Genomic DNA, 26,471 nt, shown 5'->3' with positions numbered 1-26,471 from the left:
CTCTAAACATGTCCCCATTAGAATGGGACTCATATTCAAAATTTGTTAATGACAAAGTATTAGATATAAATAAAAAACAAGTAACACTGGATAGAAAACTGACATCCCTAAAAGACACTAAGCATAAATTGATAAACCCTATTAGGAAAACTGACACACACACTTCTGTACTATGCAATATCCCCACAACTGTACACTTATCGAATACTAAGTTTTTGAACAGTGAATTGAATCTTCTTAACAAGGGCATGAAATTTAATTGGCCTAATTCCAACAAAGCAGGCAACCTAATTAATACAGCCACTGAACTTTAGTCTAACATCATAAAACTTCCCCATGTTAATCGTAATGATATCAGATACAAAATTAAAATGAAACTTCCCTACTTGGTTAATGAATTAAAAACCAATTCAGAACCGGGTCTTAAAAAACAAATACTCAAATTAAAAAGTAAGATTACGAATAATGATATAATCATTACAAAAGCTGATACGGGATCCACTACTGTTTTATTGAATAAAAATGATTACGTCAATAAAACAGAAGATTTCTTTTCTGACAATGCACGGGAAACTACTTCACTCCTTATTTCCCTAGTATGCCTCTTCAATGACGCCTAGGCTATTTATGACAGCTGTTGGCGGAGCTGCAGAGGATCAAACCAGCCTTCAGGCTGAATACCCAACATACATATACTATAGGCTCCGTGCATATAGCACTGTGCTTCTGCGGGTGGATACTATGAGAACTACTCAGAGGTTGATGTTTATAAACAGCTGATCGTAAAAAGTTGGAGTATGTGTGTTTACATGTATTTATTCAAATCTTTTATAGTGTTATCTTGGCATTACTATTTTTAAAATGTCGAAACGTTCTGGAAATACTATGTGCTGTGTTGTTGGCTGTAATAATAGATACTGCAATACAGAACAAAGTGTGAAATTTTATAGTTTTCCATCACGACCTCATGAAATAGATTTGAAAAGACAGTGGATCTTAGCAGTAAATTGTAAGAAGTAAGTAATTGGGGATTTACATATTTTAATTAATACTAAATTATACCTATATTAACCATAAATTTTACAAAAAGGTTATGAGCTACAACCAAATAATTTTAGTAATAAATTTTACGAATAGGTTAAGATCTACAACCAAATAATTATAGTAATGCTATACTTGAAAAGTAAGCTCCGTACGCCTTATTTTTAGAGCACACACATCATAATCGTAGAGATATAATATTACACAATAGTGTTAATGAAAGCCAATATAATAATAATAATAATAATAATAATAATAATAATAATAATAATAATAATAATAAATACCTTAATACTGAGCTAAGCGTGAAATTTTGTAGTTTTCCTAAGTCAGTGGATAAGTATATTTACAGAAATAGGCCTACATGGCAAGAAATGGGAACACCATCTTAATAGCCTACAGAACTATTTTACAAATGTGTAATTATATATAAACATTAAATAAAGAAGCATTACAGTATTTTAAGTAGTCCTATCAAAGTAATATTATGAAACCAGATAGTCACAAAATAATTTGAATTCATTACATCAGAAATTCAAATAAGTGTAATACAGATTTAAATTTTACAATATGTGTTCAGAATAATAATTCCATTTAGGCCTACAGATTGCTCAAACTTTATCACCACATGTACACAATTCATTTTATAGGGCAGATGGTACTTTGTGGACACCTTCAAAATCATCTAGAATCTGCAGCAAACACTTCACAGGAGGGTATAAAACTCAACATCCTTCTAGTCCAGCATATGTACCAAGTATCTTTCCAGAATGTTACAGAAGAAAGTCGACAGGAACAGGCTCTCTCAACAGATTTGTAAGACTGAAGGAGAGAAGTGTAAATAGAAATTTAGTCATTTCAACACCTCATATATCAGATCTGCAAGATAGTGAGCCTGTTCTAGTGATCATTAAAGTTGATGCACAAACTCAGACAAATAGAAATAGTGGTGTAGAAAGTAATTTTGAATTCAGTTGTGTTTTGGATGGAAATTGTGTCAGCACACAAGCAAGTATATCAGCCATTCACACATTGCATGGTAAACCTAGACATGTTAGTAAACTGTCTGGGCCTGACTCCCCATATGAAGAAAGAGGATTTTTTGGTTATAGTTCAGTTTCTGATGAATCACAATTAAATGTTCTTACTGGTGTAAACAAAGAAATGTTTAATATATTTTTAAACATACTGCCAGACACTACTACACGCAAAATTAGTAAAGAAAATAGACTCTTGGTATTCTTAATGAAAATGAAGTTAGCCTTGCCATTTCCTGCCCTTGCTGTTATTTTTAATATTCACCGTAGTACTATTTCTAGGATATTTCAGTCAGTTTTACCTGTACTGTCACAAGCAACAAAAAGTGGGTTTTCTGGCCTAGCAAGGATACTGTTAATGCTACATTGCCTTCTGTTTTTAAAGATAACTATCCAAATTGTAGAGCTATTATAGACTGCACTGAAATAAAAACAGAACAGCCTCCTGAAATCAGCCAGCGTGTGTATATGTACTCTAATTATAAATCTACATATACTGCAAAGGTCCTCATTGCAATTGCAGCTTGTGGTATGGTGACATTTATTTCCAAATGTTATGGTGGTAGAGCTAGTGACAGTTTTATCACAAATGACTGTGGAATTTTGAAATTGATAGAACCAGAAGATGAAATCATGGCTGATAAAAGTTTCCCTAGCATAACAACTGTATTTGAGGACAGCAATGCAATTTTAGTAATGCCTCCCTTCATGCATGAAGGTCACTTGACACCTGAAGAAGTAGATGACACAATATTGCTAGTGTGCGAATCCATGTTGAATGCTGCATTCAGAGAGTGAAAGTATATAACATACTTCAAAAAATTCCAAGTGAGCTGTTATGTTGTGTTGATGACATTGTGCATATGTGTTGTGTTATGACAAATGTACAACCTCCCTTGATTTCTGAAGCTCATTATTAAATTTGCATGGTAGTTCCTTTAAATAATGTATAAAATAAAACTCTTGCAACTTTTCAATACAGCCCTTCAAGAACATATCATTTCTTTGAATTTCTAAAAGAATGGAACTATGGTTCTCTGTATAAAAGAAAAAGTCACAAACATCAAGCCCACGACAGTACATCAACAGCTGACATTGAGTGAAATATGTATGATTTTGTTTCAGTTCCAAATTTCTTTGTGAATTTCTTATAATATAGGGTACATTGATCTCATCATTATCACCTACAATTGGTTTGTCTTTGCATGAAATAGGGCATTTAATTTCTAGTACCCTTTCTGGCTTCCCATCCACCATTACTATACCATCAGGACTAGCACATAACCAAGGATGGGTGAGATGAATTACAAGACCACATTCAACAACTGTTCTGTCATATAAATTTGTGTATTTGGCAAGAGCAGGTTTTCCTAATTTATTTCCAAATGTGACATTTCTAAGGCCCCTACCATAAAGACATTTAAAATTTAAAAGTGTATTTACCAGTTTCATGTGATCTTTTCTCCTACTTTTAACTGAATGTGCCCTACTTGCAGAGATTCTTTTCTTTCTTTCTTTCTGAAAACCAGAGGCCAGACTTCGATCGATGTAAGGTTTTTACACAAATTTCAGTTGCTTGAGTCTTATTAATTACAACATGATTGTTATAAAAATTATTTGCTAGTGCAGAATTGTTGACACTACACACATTAATTACAGATGTAGTCTCCTGTTTCATTAATAATGTTGTTATTACATGTTTACATGCATTATTCTGAACAGTAACTCTGACATCTGCTATTAAATATCCTAGCAGTTCATTGGCAACGTTTACTGATTCTGATTTTTTCTTCTCATTTAAGACTTTGGAAAGTATACATGGGGTTTTTATATCAGGAATTTCAGCTGCATTAACATCAAGCCTCTGCCTTTTTGTGGGAAAAAGTTCCTCTAACCTCTTCCCCTTGTTATATTTCTCTTCCCCGCGTTTGAGATACGAGATCGAGACCATTCACGTGGTTGATCGGTTCGCGAAGTTACATTTTCTGAGTTCACTGCATGAATAACAGCCGAAATATGCTTGCACTTCTCTGACGGTCCAGCAGGGCATTCACAGGAACAGTTAATTGTCTGTCTAGTAGCACTAACCTATGAGAACATGATATCCTATTAGAAGTAAGCCTAACATAGTTTTCTAAAGTCAACATTGCTTATGTGTACATGATCATTAATCCCGTTATCACCTCAACTGGTACATAAATGATTAGGTACGTTACCTCTATCGTGACACGGAAAGGTTTCTGGTGAACCGATGTCTCTCTTATCACATCAGCAGTTATTACACTGTTGGTATTTCCTGCAAACTGTTTTTCTAGTAAATTTATTACATGTACACTTTCTGCAAGTAGACGGCCTTTCGTTGAAGAATTGGGCCGATTACTGTCACATAAAATACTCTGAAATCCCACTGTTATTATCAAGTTTGCCACGGCAACACGTGGTGAGATGACAGCTGATGTTTGTGCGTTCACGGTGTAACGCAATAACTTACCCTTTTCGCCTCTTGCAGCGCAGCAGTGCATTTCTCCTTCTAACATACGGAGCCTATAGTAAACAAAGATCCCATACCAAAAAAGTCAACAAAGTTAAAGGAATCTATTGAAAAATTCATCCTTTCATATACAGGAATTTGCATATCATAAACTTACAATCATGAATCCTACAGTAAATGACCAACAGCAAAGAAAAAAACACCTCACACAGCCAACACCACTGATTATCTCTCCAATGGTCTAAAGGACTTCAGCACGCATTACATAACGGTTTCTTTTACATCCAAGACTTATGTTGAACCCCTCTTTAGACTCACACAGAAGATAAAACTGCACAGCTTTACGACTATAAATATGGAGAGAATGAAACAATTCTTCACATTTTCAAGATTTTACTCAAGCATTCTACATTAATCGAACTTGCTTACTTGCTGTTCAACCAGCATTTTTACCTTGTATACTATCAAACAGATTTTATTTTTATTATTGAAAAGTTTTAATATGTACAAAGATTTTAGTTAATCCACAGTTTTTTTTAATTTGTTGAATGTAAAGCAACACTTGTATATATTGCAAACATTTTGTAAATATTAAGGCCCCTATTTGTCTTGATTGTTAACCTAGCATCAATACTGGTGTGTTTTGACATTATACTTACATTTCATCCCATTAGATGGGAAGATAATAATATACAACCCTCTAAAATCTTAGATTGTAATCAACCAATTCAACCATCCACTGTTAATAAACTGTGATCCAACAAAATGTATCAAATAATTATACATAAATTATTGTAAACAATTAGTTCTTAAGGGACAGTCTTACTTAAAATGTAACATCCGATTCAGAGCTCTGACTAATTTAGAGAATTGAGTGGCTGATGATGCTTGCTAGGACAAGCGAAACATGTACCACCACATCCTAAGTAGAATAATTATATCCTAGTCACAAGGATTGTTAAGTATTGAATAGGTGGATATCAATAAATCAATTGAAAAAATGTTAATAAGTGGTATGTTCCGAGCCGTCAGTGGAGAGATGGTGTAAAATTACATTAGTAGACGAATAAGTTTGAGTGGTGTCTTTAAAAGTAGGAAATCACAATATGAAGATCAAGCTGGAATTCAAGAGGACAAATGGGGGGAAATATTTGTTTATAGGAAGAGGAGTTAGGGATTGGAATAACTTACCGAGGGACATGTTCAATAAATTTCCAATTTCTTTGCAATCATTTAAGAAAAGTCTAGGAAAACAACAGATAGGGAATCTGCCACGTGGACAACTGCCCTAAATGCCGATCAGTATTGATTGATTGATTGATTGATTGATTGATTGATTGATTGATTGATTGATTGATTGATTGATTGATTGATTGATTGTGAAAGAAAAGCTCGGCAGGTTGCCTACCCTGCCTAACAAATTGCATGCCTTGCCCTTCACTACCTAGTGCACTATTAGCGTGCAGAAAACTGATTTCTACCAATGTAAATACATATAACACTCTTCAAATGAAGACCAAACATGCCCAGCTGCACATGCTTAGGGTTATATGTACATAAAAATCATGCATAAAAGACTTAAGTTTCACAAACTCTGTTAGAGATGGATTCCGAAACAACTCAATGAAGAGCAGAAGCGCAATCGTGTGAGAATCTGTCAGCACCTACTGGACCATCATGCTAACGAAGGTGAAACATTTATGAAACGGATAATCACTGGAGATGAAACTTGGGTTCACCACTTCGAACCAGGGAGCAAACATCAGAGCATGGAATGGAAGCATCCCGGATCCCCAGTCAAAAAGAAATTCTAGAGTCATACTTCTGCAGGAGAAGTGATGCTCACAGTGTTCTGGGACTCTCAGGGGCCAATCCTGGAACATTGCCAGGAAAAGTGTGAAACGGTAAACAGTGAACATTACTGGTGATATACTGGTAAGCAAGCTGAAACCTGCTCGCAACAAACGCAGAGGTTGATTGTTGGAAGGAGTTCTTTTGTCGCATGACAATGTGTTGGAGCATCCTGCGTACAGTCCCAATCTCGCCCCGTCAGATTACCATCTGTTTGGTCCACTTAAAAATGCTCTGAGAGGCCGTCGATTCAGCTCCGATCAATAGGTGAAGGAAGCGGTGTATACATGGCTTGCTGCGCAACCAAAAACCTTTTTTGCAGAGGGTATCAGAAAGCTTGTAAAACGGTGGGGCGTGTGCATTGAAAAGCAGGGTGACTAAGTTGAAAAATGATATTAATAAAAAGTGTGTACTCTTTTTTTGTAATAAATTATAAAAATTGATTGCAGATACTTGACTTGCACTCATATATATAGACACTTATAAGAGTACCTTACACATTGCATACATTATTCATATATATTACTCAAACTGTATATATACACAAGAACCTCGTTTATCCGGATTAAGTGGGACCAGAACTGATCCGCATTATTGAAAATCCGGATAATCCGGAAAAAGCTAAGAACGAAATACAGTACATGTTATATAATCTATTAACATAAGTTGTACAGAAATACCTTTTCTTCAGTTGTACAAAAAAATATAACACTTTTCTTACATTTACGACTCTGTTTTATGCACTAAAATAATGTGGGAGTTTTTCCTGTTTTACATTTGTATAGCGTTTGCGCGCAGCATGATCACGAAGATGTTTACAGCCCAGATTCATCGGCGTTATGTATCTGACCTGGCATTCAGTTATCGGAGCAAATAATGTCCTGAAATTCCTTTATGAAACTGTTAGCAGCCACTTTATCCCCTGAAAATCTTTCACCAGTCACTGAAAGCTGGCGTATGCCGTGATGATCTTTCCACCTTTCCAACCAACCCTGACTAGCTGTGAAGTTAGGATCTCCATTTGCTAGCTTGCTGTTTAAACTAAGCGTCTTTTTAAAATCGGCCCTGAAATTGGAACACCATACTCACTTTTTTTCATTAAACCACACGAATAATACGTCATCTAGAGATTCATTTCTAGCTTTCTTTACTGTGGCACGATTCTCTAAACTACCTTTCATCATTATTTTGAAGCGGTAGTCTTCAATTTCTTTTCAATTTTTCTTCCAATCAGACACAGTTGGAAGTCCCTACGCCATAGTCTACAGCAATATTTTTCAAAAGTTCTCCTTTGTCCAGCCTGTTTAATGGTTCTAACTTTTTGTCCATGGTAACAATCACTTTCTTCCGTTTTGAAGCCATTTCACGCTCAATGTGGTGTACAATGTGGTGTTAACCTTCAGCTACTGATGTGGTCTCTCACAGACTACTGGATATGATCACTCATTCCCTTCCACATTCGTCTTTAGCAATCACACAGCTTGTCATTATTGAGCAACAATGTAAACCCGAGATAACATCTGCATTAGCGGTTGTGTGTCATAGACTCCATGTGAGCAGGACCATCATTAAAAAAGTAATTGATGAAGTGACTAAACAATGTTTACCGAGAGGTGTAGCTCTGCATTCTGGAGCATGTTAGTAGTGCGTTGCATTCAGAAGAGCATGGGCTCAAATCCCACCTCGGCCGTCTGGGAATGGTTTTCCATGGTGTCCCATTCTCAATTCCAGGCAAATGCTGGGACGGTACCTTTGATAGACCTTGGTCGAATTACTTCCAATTCCTGTCCTTAACTATCCTTGGCAGAAAAGATATTCAAGAAGAGTCGACCCTGTAAAAGAAATACTGTACAAGTAAAAATAAATTTTTATTATTTTCGATCCAGATAAACCAGAGATCCAGACTAATGAGGGCTGGATAAACTAGGTTCTTGTGTACCTAGAATGAGAAAATTAGAATATCATATACATTTGAACTTTACACATAACATAGTCTGTAAATACCACTGTACAGTAATATACACCCAGAACCACAACCCCGCCCCTCCTTAATACTGCAAGACCTCCCCACAAACACACGCATTCACCCCTTTCTCCAAAACCCTACACTCCACCCTTCAACCAAAAGAATCAGTCCTTCCAACCTCTTCAAAAACGGTCACTCACCACAAGAAACCCAATTTCTATTCTGAAGCAAATTATGAATATTCAGCTAAACACCCTTCAAATATAGGTCAATCCACACAACAGTATCACACTCTAAACGTACCACACAATGCCAACAGTCCATTCTCTAAGAGCCCTCAAGTCAAATTGAAACGCGATTCCAAATAGGTGAGCAGCAACAGTCGCAAAGCAAGACCTCAGACCTCAGATGAAAGGTGTTTGTTGGGTTGGAGACTTGAGTTTGTGAAGTATGTTCCTGTTTATTGAAATGGGCATTGTAAGTTGTAATTGCAGTTACAAGAGCTTGATTAACATCTCTGAGGTTAAGTGAAATGCATTTTGATTTGCAAGCACCAGTGTGTATTAAGTCTTGTTGTTGTGTGTGAACTATATGTGTGATAATATTCCTTATATTTATGACTTTTAGAACATTTATTCTACTAAGTGATAAAGGGAATTAATGTTGTGCACCATTTGTGTGTCACATTTTTTTATTGCGGGTATATTCACAGAATTTCAAGATACACTTCAGCTTTTGATTCATCATTCATGAACTGATGACTAGTTTTAAAATATTTAATTTTGGAATGAAATATATTAACATATGGGATAAGAGAGGTAGCTGCTTGATGGTATGTTTAGAACTTGGTTGAAACCAATGGCTCAGGACAAATTTTCAGCATATTGCATATGTAAGACATCATTTTCTCTTAGCAGCATGGGGAACTAGGCATTGAAATGTCACATGGAAGGAAAGAAGCATGCCAGTAGTGTTAACCCCTTAAGTGGGGAGCTTGGTACACACCGGCTCACTCCCAGGTGGGGAGCATTTTCCCTGATTGAAGAAAATATTTAATTACTTGATTAAAAACAATCTTAGACTAAAATGAACTATTGAAGGGCTCTAAGAGAAATATTAGTTGAATTTAATGTATTTAATTGTTGAATAATCCTATTATTGTGTTTTTTTTTTTTTTTTTTTTTTTTTTTTTTTTTTTTTTTTTTTTACAAGTTGCTTTACGTCGCATCGACACAGATAGGTTTTATGGCGACGATGGGACAGGAAAGGGCTGGGAGTGGGAAGGAAGCGGCCATGGCCTTAATTAAGGTACAGCCCCAGCATTTGCCTGGCGTGAAAATGGGAAACCACGGAAAACCGTCTTCAGGGCTGCCAACAGTGGGGTTCGAACCCACTATCTCCCGAATACTGTATACTGGCCGCAATTAAGCGACTGTAGTTATTGAGCTTGGTTATTGTAATTTTTCAATGCTTTGTGCAAGAACGTACTGAGTGCTTTCACACTGTGATATCGAGGTTGCTTCTTCCTAATAGCAAAGCTCTATTTTTCGTTTATACAGTAACGTTTACCTGAATATTTTAGGCAGTTTACCAACAATATCTGCCTGGAAATAAATGTTTCTGTATATGTAAATTGTAGCTTTACAAAGTTTACATGTACATAAAAGATTTACAATGGAATAAATTATAATACTCACGAAATTTTCTGTTATGTTGGTTAGCGCTTTTGAGGGATCAAGTTTATATACCTACAATTCATAAATGACACACACAGACTATATTACTCTACACTACAGGTAATATTTACATTACTTACAGTCTGCACCGTGTTATGCCTTTTACAGCTGTTCATTATGATACACACGGAAACAGATCATGTTATATAAACTGTCTGGACTTCGCATAATTTGTATGATTCCATCCCGAAACGTGATAGTTTTCGTGGTATATATGGATGGTTCACATCAATTGACACTTTGCCATCAGGGGTATAAGCTGCCAAAAATTTTGCCAACAGATGGACAAATACTGGATTATCTTGTACATTTTGGGAGGAATTTGTCCATTATTCACCTCATTGTCAGAGATATGTAAAATGCTGTGGAGGAAAATCTAATAATAATAATAATAATAATAATAATAATAATAATAATAATAATAATAATAATAATGTTATTGGCTTTACATCCCACTAACTACTTTTACGGCTTTCAGAAACGCTGAGGTACCGAAATTTAGTCCCGCAGGAGTTATTTTGCATGCCAGTAAATCTACTGACGAGGCTGATGTATTTGAGCACCTTCAGATACCACCAGTCTGAGCCAGAATCGAACCTGCCAAGTTGGGGTCAGAAGGCCGGCCAGCGCCTCAACTGTCTGGGCCACTCAGCCCGGCGAGAAAAAATCTCTTCTCTGTTATCAGCTCATAGAAAATAAACGTAGTGAACAATTTATTGCGAGAAATTTAGTGTCCTAATTTAGGTTTCTGTACAATCCCCTGCGGCAACAGTATGGCCATAAGAAGCTTTATTTCGTCCGTATTTGTTCTGTCCCAGTCTAATTCGACTCCTTCGTTCATCTTACTAAACTGGGTTTATGTGCGATTTCATGCTGGGCATCATTTGTCTATTCAGCTATGTTCTGGCATATCTTGTCATAGAAAAATAATTAAAATGTTTTGCTCGGTTTTGTTTTCCCTAAAAACTCTCCCTTTATATCACGATGGAATTTTGGATCAATGCGGGACCTTCATTATCCATTTACAAGTTGATGAGGAACTAGCACTGGTTGGATTGTAATCAGTATTATTTTCATCACTGTCACTGTCATGATCACTACTTGAACTGGAATCGAACATGTGTTGTCTTTTTTCGTGGCTGCTGAATATTCGCATCAGCTGGGCCCGAACCCTGTACATTAAAGCCTGCAGTACTTATTCCTGGTAAGTTCCTGTCACTTACAAATTCCCCTTCGGTAGAACTTACTTCACTGTGATCACTATTCTCCCCACTAAATTCCAACATTTCGTTTATCGTGGCCAGTAAATTATCTTCCTCTAATGGTGGGGGCCGGTAATTCCTTTTAGACATTTTAACGGAAAATTTTAAGATAACTGATCGAATAGAACCCTGGTCTCTGCAGTATGGACAGAAATCATGAATTGTGCCTGTATTATGGATGCGCACGATAATAAATGTTGTGTAACTCGCGGTAAACACACACTCCAGCCCACCGAGCAAGCAACTTGTAGCCGCCCACCGAACGAGTTAAGTCGGTTCTTGTCATCACTTTAAAGGTATTTTAAAAAAGAAAATTTGAATATTGAAGTTACAAAAGACTTAAATTAAGTAGATAATACTCTGGCCACAAACACAAACTGTGTTCTGCCTGCCACAGCTATCACAACAAACACTATCACGTATGACTCCACTGCTGCTGCTGCTGCTGCTGCCGCTGCTGCTGCTGCTGCTGCTGCTGCTGCTTCATCTTCTTCCATTAAAGAAGGTTCACCAGCCTATGAAGCACCAGAGACTAGATGACAACTTACTTATTTTTCAAGAGAGCAAGTAACCGAAGCTGAGATTATATGGTGCATGCATACTGTCATGCAACAACATACTTTACGTGCCAGTGAAGCTAGTGTATGGTTGTGCTCAGTAATGTTTCCAGACTCCAAAATAGCTGCGAAAGTTCAACTGCACAGAACAGAAGTTGTATATACAATCACTCATGGTTTAGCTCCCTATTTTCGTAAACAAGTTCTTGAGATGTGTAGTAAATGCACATATTTCACCATTGGTTTTGACGAGTCACTGAATAAAATTTCTCAGATGGGCCAAATGGATCTTGTAGTTTGCTGTTTCAATCCTGACTCAAATGAGGTATGCACTTATTTTGATTCCATGTTTCTTGGTTACTCTATCTCCTTAGATTTGTTACATAGTTTTACTGCAAAGACTCAATAAAAAAACTCTCACAAATTTCAGTGGATGTTTCAAATCTTAATAAAAAGTTCCTTCAGGATATGAATAATTTATTAAGTGATGATCTGGATGCTCCTATTTTTTGAACATTGGATCTTGTGGCTTGCATACTGTGCACATTTCATACAAAATGGCAGTAAAAGAAACCCACTGGGATATTGCAGTTTCTTCGTGCTCTTCACTTCTTATTTTGTAATGTTCCCACAAGATGTGCTGATTATACACAATATTGAGGTTCAAACATATTTCTTATGAAATATTGTGCTATAAGATAGCTTGAAAATACAAAAGTCATTGATCGTGCTATAGATGTCCTACCTAATGGTGACAAATATCTAGAAGGAACAAAAAGAGATAAGAAAATCCAAAATGTTACAGCTTCAAAATAGTATCAACTTCAATTAAAGATAAGCTTCTTTAAGGCCAAGTTGTCATTTTTATTATCACCTTTTGGAGATTTGGGACTAGTGGTGGGGACGAAGCAGTTAGGGTCGGAGCAAGTACTATGACGTCAATACTCGGTTAAACTGAGTACAACTTTATAGCGGTAAATTTAAACTTTATATTGACCTTCTAAGCTACAGTTTACATTTCTAAAGAAGATTATCAATTATTATAAGAGGTACTATGCTCCGTACTTTCTATTATTGTTTATTTGCACAATTTTTATACATACATACATACATTATCATTAAAGTATGTTATGCCTTTCAGCGTTCAGTCTGCAAGCCTCTGTGAATATACTAAACGTTGCCACAATCGTCTATTTGCAACTAGTGCTGTGGCCTCATTTAGTTCTATACCTCTTATCTTTAAATCGTTATAAACTGAGTCTAACCATCATCGTCTTGGTCTCCCTCTACTTCTCTTACCCTCCATAACAGAGTCCATTATTCTCCTAGGCAACCTATCCTCCTCCATATGTAATATAAATTTAAAACATAACAAAGACTATACTTACAAATCTGTGCTTAATATGAGGCATATCAACTAGATATAAATAAAGAAATAAACATACAAATGAATAAATAAATAAAATACATATTAATGCATATGGATAAATGTGCCTAAACTCATATAATGTCAAACATTTCATTGATAACTATGTGGTAAAGGAGTTGAATGGCAAATCTGTTAAGATAACATCAGTAATGGAAATAAATGAAGTATACAAATGAACTCAATTCTTCATCTTGTGAGAAGCATTCAAATCGGACACAACGCATTGTACGCAGGCAGTATGGGAAGTACCGTTAGTGTTCTGTATTGCATGGAACAGGTGTTATATAGGAGGAATTCCTATTCAGAAATATCCGAGTTTCAGCTCGTTTTGCAGAAAGCGTCCAGCACATAAAAACACCTCCTATGCGGGTACAGATGTAGCAGATACGCTAAGGTAAGCAAGAGCAAGTTCACTTAAAGAGTCAATGAATATTGAATGTTCACGATCGCATTGTAATCAAAATCGACTTTCAACCTATTAGGTTCTACGTACATTTAGACCGGGCGAGTTGGCCATGCGGTTAGGTGCGCGCCGCTGTGAGCTTGCATCTGAGAGATAGTGGGTTCGAATCCCACTGTCGACAGCCCTGAAGATGGTTTTCTGTGGTTTCACATTTTCACACTAGGCAAATGCTGTGGCTGTATCTTAATTAAGGACACGGGCGCTTCCTTCCAATTCCTAGGCCTTTCCTATCCCATCGCCGTCATAAGATCTATCTGTGTCGGTGCGACGTAAAACCACTAGCAAAAAAAAAACTTACATTTAGTACATGTAGAAGGGATGTTAAGCACAGAACAAAAATGGCCAACCAGACACCATTGGGATCCGAACCCATAACCTCCCGATTTCGCACTCTACCAATTGAGCTATGGTGGCGTAGCTCATCTTTGTTCTGTTGGAAAGGATCTGAGCTACAGGTCTGGCTCTATCCTCTGTCCTCTACAATCCTCAGTGACAGCATGTCTTCGCATACAAAAGTAGCCAAACTCCTATACAACTCATTTTTCCCTGCACTGTCTCCTCCATACGTAGGAATGGAATTACTTTCACAATGTTCAATTTTATCTTGTACCATGTCCTTACGATGTGCCCGTTTTATGTGATTCCATAAATTTGATGTTCCTCCACCTATAGAATAGATTTGACTGCAAATTTTAGAAGTACCTAGCGGATTTTCTACCTGGACTGCCAGTAAAATACTGCCATGCTTAGGAGGACTTTCGTGGCATTATTGCTTCTTTCTTATTACAAATATCGATAGAAAATACAGCGCAACAACTTTAAGCAGAGATATGTGTAAGGAAGCATACAAATACAACAGACGTCTCAGTCTGGAGTCTGAACAATAGCACAGTGGTGTTGCGAGTGTAGCCTGGCTGGAAGATTTACTGAAGCGCTATACCGAGTATTCAAGTTGAATTGGTGCTCCACTGTGACGTCACGTAACCTCAAGAACCGAGTTACTCTACAGTTCTACTCGCTCCGTCCCCACCACTATTTGGGACCATTCCTAAAACAGCAATGAAAATTATAATTGGCAAGGTTTGTTAAGTCTGAGTCATTGCAGTCTTCAGGTAACATGTTGTTGTTTGAGTCATCAGTCCATAGACTGGTTTGATGCAGCTCTCCATGCCACCCTGTCCTGTGCTAACCTTTTCATTTCTACGTAACTATTGCATCCTACATCTGCTCTAATTTGTTTTCAGGTAACATAATCAGAATTAATTTAGACAGTAAAGAAAATCTTCTGCCTGCATCCAAAGTTGACATATGCTATGCTGCTAGAGCAGCACTTCGTGGCACTCCTGGATTAAATGATAGATAATGTGTTAGTGTTCTGCACAGATTGTCTAAGAGGAACGGTAGCTTTATGCAAGAAGTTATTGGATTGGTCACCTCTGGCATTTCTTGGTTTGATTCAAGTATAACCAAGCAACCACTACGTCTGAGCAGCAGACGGTTTACCATAGCTTTAAATTCCTTTGTTGAAAACAAATGGATCTTGGGTAATGAAGCCGATCATATAGAAAGGGTGTTCACTTCTGTTTGCGAGAATGATACCTTCAATCAAGTAATGAGTTCCTTGTCTCAAAAGATGAGAGTTTAGATCACTTTTTTGCTCCACACTGTTTTGCCAACTTTCAGTAAATTTGAAACAGGAAAGTTGGCTTCATTTCTAAAAATGATACTGATATTGTTTCATGAAAATGCTTCACTTGAACGCAGTTTTTCTGTAAATAAAGCAGAATCCCTGGTAGCGTAAAGAAGAATATATGGTGCTATTTCAAACCTCGTTAGAATTGGAAAAGTCTTCGTTATTAAGAACATGCTCTAATGCTGCAAGGAATGCTCATGCATTTTATGTTCAAAATCTAAAGAAGAAACGTGAAGCATCGGAAGCTGAAGATGACTTGCAAAAAGAAAAAAAGAAAAGAAAGGCTGCTTTGTTGCTAAAAGAATTAGAATAAGAAAAGAGGAGGGTGATGACAGAAGCTCAGCAGTCTTTGGTGGCTATAGATGGAGAAATTTCCTCACTTAAGCAGAAACAGTATTTAATTTTTTATCTTAAAATGAACTTAATTAGACTAAATTCAACTTCAAGTTTTGAAATTTAATTTGCACATTAATTGCTCATTTATTTTTTGGATGTTAAATATTTTAATATCACTGTCATAGCTGGAAACTTCTTTTCTAATTTCATTTTTAGTCATCGCTTGTCAGGGTAAAAATGGTCTTTTCATCTGGAAAACAGGGAATGTCAGGGAATTTTAAAATCTGAATTTGGTGAACACCCTGTAGAAGGATATGAGAGTTGAAAAATCTCATATCTCCATTTAAGTATTTGTACACTAGAATAAAATGAAAAAATGGAGGATTTTGTGAAACAGAATTCGAAGCCTCACTGTTTGTGGAAGTCGGATAGCTAACAGCCATAATTTCACACAGGTATTCGGTTTGAACCATAAAATGTTATAATTCCATTTCCTAAGTACTGGTAACCTTCTGTTCTCACTTGGTTATGTTTTATGGCCTTTTGGCCTGTTCCTTAAGTGATAATCAGTATTTTAATAATATTAGTAACTACTGTAAATAGTGTAAGCTATATAAAGTATCTGTACCATAGCATGTGATATAATGTGAAAAATAATTTTACTGTTACAGTAACTTTTATGTGGTGAGAGTAGAAGGATAGGCATTCCTCCTATAATTATGATGTTATCTGTGGTATAACTTCACTGGTTATTTTTTCTGAATTAACTTGGCCAGTGAGCAATAAAATGTACAGCTCATCTAGAGAGAGTTTTGCCAGTGGATACCATATGTGAAAATGAAAATCTACAGCCTGTTTCCAGTCATTTGACCGGGTCAGGAATGGAATGAATGAAGTCCCCGTGTTGTGGCGAGGATGGGAAATGTGCCGGGTGCCAAAGCCTGTCGCACTCCTCTGGGGCAATAATTAATGACTTACAGATGAAATGAAATGATATTGGAGTGTGTTGCTGGGATGAAAGGTGACAGGAAAAACCAGAGTACCCGCCTCCACTTTGTCCAATACAAATCTCACATGGAGTGACTGGGATTGAACCACGGAACCCTGCTGTGGGAGGCCAGCGCACTGCCACATTAGCCACAGAGGCTACTGGATACGATATGTTTAGTAAAACAATCATTGTCATCACCCTCCATCTCGGTCTGCCTAACCACCACTGTTCATGTATTGTTCTGTGTACATCAACACCCCGTGATTGTATACACTCCGTCACTGTGTCCTTCCACTGTTTTCTTCATGTGCCTGTCTCGTGCTCGAGGAACTTAATTCTTGTGATTCTCCTCCACAAATTCCTCCTCATGTGTCCGTACCATTTTAGCATCTCTCTCTCTATTCTACACTGGAGTGTGTCAGCTTCAACTATACTCCTGATGTCATTTTTTGATATCTATTTCTCCTAGTTTTCTCTAGACAACTTCTCAGGAATTTCATCCCGATTGCTTGTATTTGGCTTCTTTCTGTCCCGGTCATTGTCTGTGAACTTGCAGTGTAAGTTAGTATGAACACAAAGTATGTCTTGTTTTATATAATATTCTCTTGCTCTCTGCTGGCACTTCTTCCTTCCACAAAAGACTTTTGACACTGTGGTAAAATCCTGATGTCTGTGTAATTCTTGCCCTGATCTCATTTTCTATTTTTATGTCTTGCGATAGCACTCTTCCACTCTTCTCGACATTAATCTTTATACCAGCCTTCTCAGTTTCCTGGTTTCAGACACTTGACCGGTCCTGTACCTTCTGTTCATTCTCTCCCCAGATCACTAAATCATCTGCGAACAACATAGCATTCAGTTTTGGTATGGTGTTCTTTCTTTTACACTTTGAAGCACCCCGTCTATTACTGTGATGAATAGAAGTAGGGACATTACAAACCCGTGCCACAACTCTGTGCTAACCTCTGCAGTTGTTCCAACACTTGTTTTCACACAGTTCTCACTGTTCAAGTACATGCTCTGTATAACCGTAATTAAACCTCACTTAATGTGTTTTCTCCCCAGCGTTTCCCAAACTACCTCTCTAGTGATGCAGTTGTATGGTTTTTCTGCCTTTGAAAAACATTATCAAGTCTGATTAATTCTGGCTTGGGGACTGAGTGTTTGTGTTTGTCCCAACATTCTCCTCTCCATAATCAGATACATACCACACTACTAACCACAACAGAGACAAGCAATAGTGATTACATCCCTCCATATGCGGTTGGCATCAGGAAGGACATCCAGCCGTAAAACAGGGCCAAATTCACATATGTGTGACACAGTTCACATCTGCACTCTCACAGATGTGGGAAAGGCAGAAGAAGAAATTATTATTAATATTAACAAGAAGAGATATTTTCAAACATTCAGACTTCATTTTGTAACTATAGGCTAATGTAATTTGAAGTTACAAACCATGCTTTTGCATTTGAACTAAGCTGTTAATTCTTGAATGATATAGAAAATATTACTTCACATTTTCATATGTAATGGCAAATTTATACCAGTACTGTTGTCTTAAATGCCCAGATGCTGATAACTTTATACAGAGAACATGAGTAAAGAATACGTGTCATTAAATCTCTTTATGGGTATGAAAATGTCAGTGTATATTAGCTTGTCATCTTCTTTCCGAAAACTTACAAATGTACATATTTTTTCTTTTCTAATTTCAAGCAATGATGTTACCAGTACTAACTATCATATATAGGAAAATTCCAGACACCACCAATAATTGTGGTATATTGTTCAGCTGTCAAGTTGATCTCTGTTGGGACTTGGACCCTTAATTTTGAGTTTTTACAATCAGCCCTTTTACCAACAAAGCTAAAACTAATGTTAATAAGATACGTGTGGCTGAGATAGGTAAGGTTATTGAACATGACAGCGAAATACTGTGAAAGTGAGAGTTAACTTCAGCTTCCTCATAAATAGGCCAAACACTGAACTACTAGAATCATAAAGAACTTGGCAAGGATCTTCCAAGTTCCAAATCAGAAAAAGTCTTAGAATTGTCTTGACCAGATTTTCTTTACTTTTTCTAGGTATCTCCACTTAAATCTTTACTTCGTGATGACTTAAAGCGCAAGATTGGTAATCGTACCAATCAGTTACCAACTCGAGGTCGTCCAGCAACTGCTTCTCCACGTCCCGAAAGTTCATTCAGCCTTCAGCCTATGGCAGCGACTTCTAATGGGACCATAACATCAACAGGGTTGGAACAGCCATCAGACTCAACAGGTTGGCGTTCACCACACAAGCGGGCAGCACTGTCTCTTCAGTGTATTTTTTGTGGCATTGCTTTCCCTGATCAAACTTTATATTTCTTACATAAAGGCTGTCATTCGGACAGCAACCCATGGAAGTGCAACATCTGTGGAGAGCAGTGCTCAAATGTGTACGAGTTCAACTCTCATCTGCTGAGCAAGACTCATCAGTGATTATCCTGCATTGCTGGTAAATTACTCATTCAGCTTATGGATTTCTGTATATTTGTTTTGCTTTGTAGAATATATTTTATAGATACTGGGCCCTGTGTCTTCATGTTGTCTTCGATTATTATTTAACTGCAATGTTGTACTTCTTGTTCTCAAGTAGTCTCAAATTTAAAATGCCGAAATGAAGCTGTACAAGTGTACCAACACAGTCATAAAGAACCTAAAAAATGAAACCTCGTTATAAAAGGTCTATTTCAGAGTGCAGCCCAGATTTCTCAGTAGACCTCTTCGGCCCGGGTCTAGTACAGCACTTAGGTTTGGGTAGGAAGATCCCCTCCCTGTTTAAAGAATAGCTCATTTTTGGAATATCTCTGTTTTCCAAACACATGAATAACTTCTTACAACATTTAATATCATTTAGATATAGGCTAGTAATGCTCAGAATAGCAAATGTTTTCCAAGCACATGAATAACTTCTTACAACATTTAGTATCATTTAGATATAGGCTAGTAATGTTCAGAATAGCAAAAAAAAAAAATCATGCCAGGAATTAAAATTAGTTTTGTGTGGAGCCAGGCTGGCAACCGTGGTAATATTTCAGCTAATTGATAGAGCTGTGAGTGACCTAAATAGGAATAAGGCACCTGGAATTGATGACATTCCCTCTGAATTACTGACTGCCTTAGGAGAAACCAGCATGGCAAGGTTATTTCATTTAGTGTGCAAGATGTATGAGACAGGAGAAGTCCCATCTGATTTTCGGCAGAATGTTGTTATACCTATTCCCAAGAAAGCCGGTGCTGACAGGTGTGAAAACTACTGCACCATTAGTTTAGTATCTCATGCCTGCAAAATTTTAACACGTATTATTTACAGAAGAATGGAAAAACAAGTTGATGCTGAGTTGGGAGAAGATCAGTTTGGCTTCAGAATAAATGTAGGAACACGTGAAGCAATCCTGACTTTACGTCTGATCTTAGAGGATCGAATCAAAAAGGACAAGCCCACGTACATGGCATTCGTAGATCTAGAAAAGGCATTCGATAATGTTGATTGGACCAAGCTATTTATGATTCTCAAGATGATAGGGATCAGATACCGAGAACGAAGAATTATCTACAACCTGTATAAAAATCAGTCTGCAGTGATAAGAATCGAGGGCTTTGAAAAAGAAGCAGCAATCCAGAAAGGAGTGAGGCAAGGCTGCGGTTTGTCCCCTCTCCTTTTCAATGTTTACATAGAACAGGCAGTAAAGGAAATCAAAGAGAAATTTGGAGAGGGAATCACAGTTCAAGGAGAGGAAATCAAAACCTTGAGATTTGCCGATGATATTGTTATTTTATCTGAGACTGCAGAAGATCTCGAGAAATTGCTGAATGGTATGGATGAAGTCTTGGGTAAGGAGTACAAGATGAAAATAAATAAGTCTAAAACAAAAGTAATGGAGTGCAGTCGAACGAAGGCAGATAATGTAGGAAATATTAGATTAGGAAATGAAGTCTTAAAGGAAGTAGATGAATATTGTTACTTGGGTAGTAAAATAACTAATGATGGCAGAAGTAAGGAGGACATAAAATGCAGACTAACACAAGCCAGGAAGAGCTTTCTTAAGAAAAGAAATTTGCTCACTTCAAACATTGATATCGGAATTAGAAAGATGTTTTTGATGACTTTTGCGTGGAGCGTGGCATTGTATGGAAGTGAAACATGGACGATAACTAGCTCAGAAAGAAAGAGAATAGAAGCTTTTGAAATGTGGTGTTACAGAAGAATGCTGAAGGTGAGATGGATAGATCGAATCACGAATGAAGAGATACTGAATCGAATTGGTGAGAGGAGATCGATTTGGCTAAATTTGACAAGAAGAAGAGAGAGAATGATAGGACACATCTTAAGACACCCAGGACTTGTTCAGTTGGTTTTTGAAGGAAGTGTAGGTGGTAAGAACGGTAGGGGTAGACCAAGGTATGAATATGACAGGCAGATTAGAGCAGATGTAGGATGCAATAGTTACGTAGAAATGAAAAGGTTAGCACAGGATAGGGTAGCATGGAGAGCTGCATCAAACCAGTCTATGGACTGATGACTCAAACACTTACCATTATGATTGGTGAATAAACCACTGTATTCATGCAACACATTATTACACTAGCCGAACGCTACATGAGGAGCCTGGTTCTTGTTTGTGTATTGAAACGCTGGACCGGCTTGGCTGCGTAATATCGGCAAGCTCATATCAGTCATATCTCTTTGCATTATTGAGAATTATTGAGTCAGCAGATAGTGTGTGACAGTAAGTTAATGTTTGTTTAATGATTTTAAAAATCACTTATGCTCTTTATGGGTAATCTGACAGTAAGTCTCACTGGGTCAACTACAGAAAAGAAGAGGGAGTTGGAAGATGAAAAATAAGAAGCACTTCTGGAGGTGGTTTCAAAAATAAGCTAATATATATTCAGAAAAAGTGATGGAAGTGTTGTTAATTAGCCCAGTGATTGCTTTTCCAATTCTACAGATGTTACTCATGCGTCCAATACATCGGAAGCATTGGCGTCATAAACAGCACTCCAGAATTTCAGTGGTGGTTTGTCTAAATGTTCTTCAGTTGCAGTAGTGAACTCTGGTAAACTTAAAGAGGAACAAGTGACAGTCCTATATAGATATTACTGTAAAACACAATCTGGTACAAAGTAGAAACTCGGTACTGTGAAAAATTTATAAACAACTTTGTGACCTTGTAGGTGTCCATGACATCAAACCTCTTTGACTGAGATTTGATTAATAGACTAAAACAGATTAGATATGGGCTGATATATTCAGAATCCATGGGCTATGTTTTCTGCAGTCCATGTTTGTTATTTGGTGACCTACAAACAGTGAGTTTAGTAATCGGAAAAATAAAAATTCACCTCAACACAAAATAAATCGGAGGAACCTGAAATGCAGATAGAATTCGACATAACAGCCACACTCATGTCTTGTGGAATGGTTAGAGGAGGAATGCAACTATTGGAAGAATGTTTTACAATGAATTGTTGCAACACTCATGTTTTAGCACTGAGGGGTTATCTTTTTGAGAGACAAACAAGAGCATAGGAAGTCCTAACAATGGTAATTTTCTCAGTTCCCTTTAGTTTCTTACTGAATATGATCCAACTGTAGCACAACATCTGAGGACGTCTTGGTAGCATGGATTCTGGGAAACACTGTTCTTTCTAAAAGTACCTGTGAGAAACTAATTACTTTAATAAGAGATCACCCCCTTAAATACACTGCCAGAAAAAAAATAAAAAAACATGCAACATCCTCAGGGTGGTCATTTTATTCACACGCAATGTGACAGGTAGTTCTTCAGTGAAACACGTGTCACAGTAAAGGTTGCCCAAACAGTTGTATCAATACACAGTGTACTGCCCTCTGGCAGCAATGCAGGTGTGTATTCATGCATGCAAACATTCACAAAGGTGCCGAATGGCATCCTGCGATAGATTGTCCCAAGCATCTTGCACCTTTTGCTGCAGTTCGGCAATGGTTCTTGCAGGCTCTCGAGAATGCGTAAGTTCTTGCTTCATCGTGTCCCATACATGTTCAAGTAGCAACAGATCCGGTGATCTTGTTGTCCAGGGCAGTTGTTGTACACCACATAGAGCACATTGCGTCGCAGCAGCTGTATGAGGACGTGCTTTTTCCTGCTGAAGAAGCACATCACCTTCCTGTCGAAGAAATGGTAGTCGGACGGGTACAATAACCTGTGCAATGTAGCGGGCACTGGTTACGTTACCCTGCACACACACCAACTGTGACCGCGAGTTGTAACTGATGGCCCCACAACACCATGAAGCCTCGAGTGGGATCTGAATGTCGTGGAATGCACTCTGGAATGGGCCACTCACCAGGTCTACACCGTACACGTGTACGTCCATCACTTACATACATACAGACAGAACCTACTCTCATTACTGAAGACAACAGAGCACCATTCCCCTCTCCAGTCAACTCTTTCGAGACACCAGAGTAGCCGTGCTTGGTGGTGTCATGGTGTTAGTGGTAACCTGGCCAGAGGCACATGAGATCGTAATTCTGCTGCAAGCAAACAATTCCCAATGGTCCTTGGTGACACAGCAGGTGCAACATGTGACCTGATTTCTTTCCTGGATGATGTTCAGTCGGCCACCGCTGCTCGCACAATGCGTCGATTTTGACATGTGTCTGTACTATGCGGACATCCGGAGCCTGGTCTACAGGTGTGGGATGTTCCACAGACCACTGCTGAAAGCAGCGACACATTACTGGTACATTGTGCCCAATATGTGCAGCAATCCGTCGATACATCTGTCCAGCTTCCCGCAGGCCCAAAATGCGACCCCGTTCAAATGGCTGCAGTTGTTTAACGGGAGCACGTACTTGTCAACAGGGCGTGGTCGTACCCTAGAATGAATGTTGCAAACACCGTTCACCTCTAACCTTAGCACAGTTACTGCCTGCAGAGTCAAAACAGTGCACACGGACAGGCCTCCTGAGCGCCAACTGATCGCCGATGTCCGTGACGAATCACTAACACAACCACCCCTCAGTATGCATGTATTATACCCTGGTGCCATTGAACACAGTCCTTGAGGATGTTGCATGTTTTTTCTGGCAGTGTACATTGAGAAAGAGATCAAACAAGCTAAGTAATATGGACTGATATTGACTTTGATATATCTTGTATATGCCAGTTTACAGTATAATGTGTTACGTGAATTCTGAAGGAACTCCAATTGAACATTATGAAATGCTACATAGATAATGCGGTGATCTGCCCGTCGTGCTTTGCAAGATGATTATCAAGGAAGTTATTCAGTCTTTGTAATTAATTTCTAATATTAAAATGCAAATGCTCCAATCAAAACGAAAACGCCTCATTAAGGAAAAGTCTTAGTACGTCGAAATCTGCATTTATGGCAGGTTTTGGACAACAAACGTGAAGAAAATATCAAGCCGTTAATGCTAGACTTAAGGCTGTAAGTATTGATGCAGGACAGGTATGTGGCTTTATAGTTTATTATCTGGTTTCATTGTACGTTTGAGAGAAGATTTTGTACAGTTTGAAGAGTAGGCTAAGATTTCATCTGGATGCCATATTTACAAATTTGATGATGATGGCGTATGGCCTCCAGAGAGGCCTATTGCAGGTCTTTCAATTTGACGCCGTATAGGCGACCTGCGCATCTGTAAGGATGGGATCCTACCTATGATGAATTCTAATACTGAAGGTGGCATAAACAACCATCCCCTGAGCCACAGGTATTAACTAATGAACGTTAACGTCCCCGACTCATCCGGGAATCAAACCCAGGACCCCTTGGACCAAAAGCCAGCATGCCAACCATTTAGCCATGGAGTTGGGCACAGATTTGATGAAAAGTAGAGAAAATGATCTGCTAATACCTGGTGATATTATGGAAGGGAGAGTACTGAATACTGGATAAGAATATTTTAGAGTCCCAGAGTCCATCTCTCTCTCTCTTTCTGGCAAGATCAAACGGATGGAAGAATAATTTTTCCCACCACTTGATTGACTTCCATGTGAATGCACAATATGCCAGCAATTGGTCGGACTTATCAGCACCAATCTTGAATTTGTTATAGTCCACTACTGCTGATGGTTTGGATTTCTCGTGGCTCCCCCTTGCTGTGGGTACTTCAGTCGTGTCGTCATCATGTGCAGTGCTCAGCATATACACGTCTCAAACATCTCGCTACTTTATTGCTAGAAGGTATTCTCTCTGGAATGAAATTTTTCCACCCCTTGTCAGTTTTTTCGCGAACTTTGACTTTGGCATTCCTTTTCAATTTAGCATCACGGAGCCAAATGCTTTAGTCTGACAGTCCCACAGATGATCATAAATGGTGGGGCTTGAAAACCATCTGTCGATACACACTGTGTACCCCCGACTTTTTACTGGTTCACACAGTCTGTCCACAACATGGAATGAAGAATTGTAATCCTCCACTATGACATGGGCCGCAGAATACACTTCCATGTTGCACACATAACCACTCACTTCACGCATTTGGAAGATCTTGATTCCATACTTCTGTGGCTTTTCTCTCATGAACACACGAAAAAATATACATCCCCGAAATGGGCATATTTTTTCATCAATTGTCAGTGATTCATCAGGTGAATAACAATTCAGAAAACTTGTTTTCAGGCAGTCTAGTATTGGTTGGATTTTGAACAGAGGGTCATAGCCTGGATGGCCCCTTGGTTTCTGCTTATCATTGTCGTTCAGATGCAACATTGTCAAAATAGCGAGAAATTGGTCTCTCGACATTCCAATGGACTTTGCATAGTCAGCTTTGAGTATTGGTGTTGTGCTCCAGTAGTCCAGGGGAAAAGGTTTACGAATCAAACACATATGAATTACTACTGCAAAAAATTAATTTTAGTTCATTCAGTGACACTGGTTTCCACTGCGCATACATTGATTTAGGTTTCAGAGAGCCTTTTCTATAGAGCATATCTGTTACTTTCCACTCGGATAACATTCAGTATATTACTGTCAAAAAATAAACTAAAGAAATTTAGAAATGAAGATTCTGCAGATATACCAAGGTTATTAGCATTCAGGCCTGGTGTGCCAGAAAAAACAGGCCTGTTCACAGGAGCAATAACTTGTTTCCATTGTGTTCCCATGCTTCTCACCTCCCTTCGTCATTTTGCGACCGGTTCTTCTGGTGATGAATCATCAGACTCATTATCCTGAGTTGCTGTTGATTTTCTTTTTCTTCTTCACTATCACTTCATACAGATCAGAATCCAAATTGTTTACAAGTTCCATAATAATCTGTTCACTTATTCATGGGTTGTATGCCTGCATAGGATTTCCTTTACTTGTACTAGGTCCAGGATCCATATCTCAATGTACAGTATAAATCGACTACTTGAGAGATGATTGCAGACTGTTGACTCACTACACTTTCATTCTAAATCTGTGAAGTCATATAATCCATCGTTAGAACATGCGCACATAAATTAGAGCTTATCTAACTGGAGCACACGAGGAGTACGTATGTCAGCAATTAGGTAAGATTTAGCTGAGCGCACGTGGCTACGAAACATTGTCCCTAGGTTGCACCACCAATCACTAT

The 26,471-nt window shown here is 38.0% G+C and overlaps 1 protein-coding gene across 1 annotated transcript in view; it reads left to right on the top strand.

The window, feature by feature from the left end:
• Positions 1–26,471, top strand: part of LOC136863376 (zinc finger protein ztf-16) — a 158,977-nt gene that overhangs the window by 107,924 nt on the left and 24,582 nt on the right. Inside the window, exon 5 of the mRNA XM_068225915.1 lies at positions 18,941–19,352. Within this exon, the coding sequence (XP_068082016.1) occupies positions 18,941–19,336 (396 nt within the window). The 3' untranslated portion in view covers positions 19,337–19,352. The remainder of the gene's footprint in view (positions 1–18,940; positions 19,353–26,471) is intronic.

This window comes from Anabrus simplex, chromosome 2 (genome assembly GCF_040414725.1).
Source record: "Anabrus simplex isolate iqAnaSimp1 chromosome 2, ASM4041472v1, whole genome shotgun sequence".
Lineage (NCBI taxonomy): Eukaryota > Metazoa > Arthropoda > Insecta > Orthoptera > Tettigoniidae > Anabrus > Anabrus simplex.
This window is presented reverse-complemented; position numbering and strand designations above follow the sequence as displayed.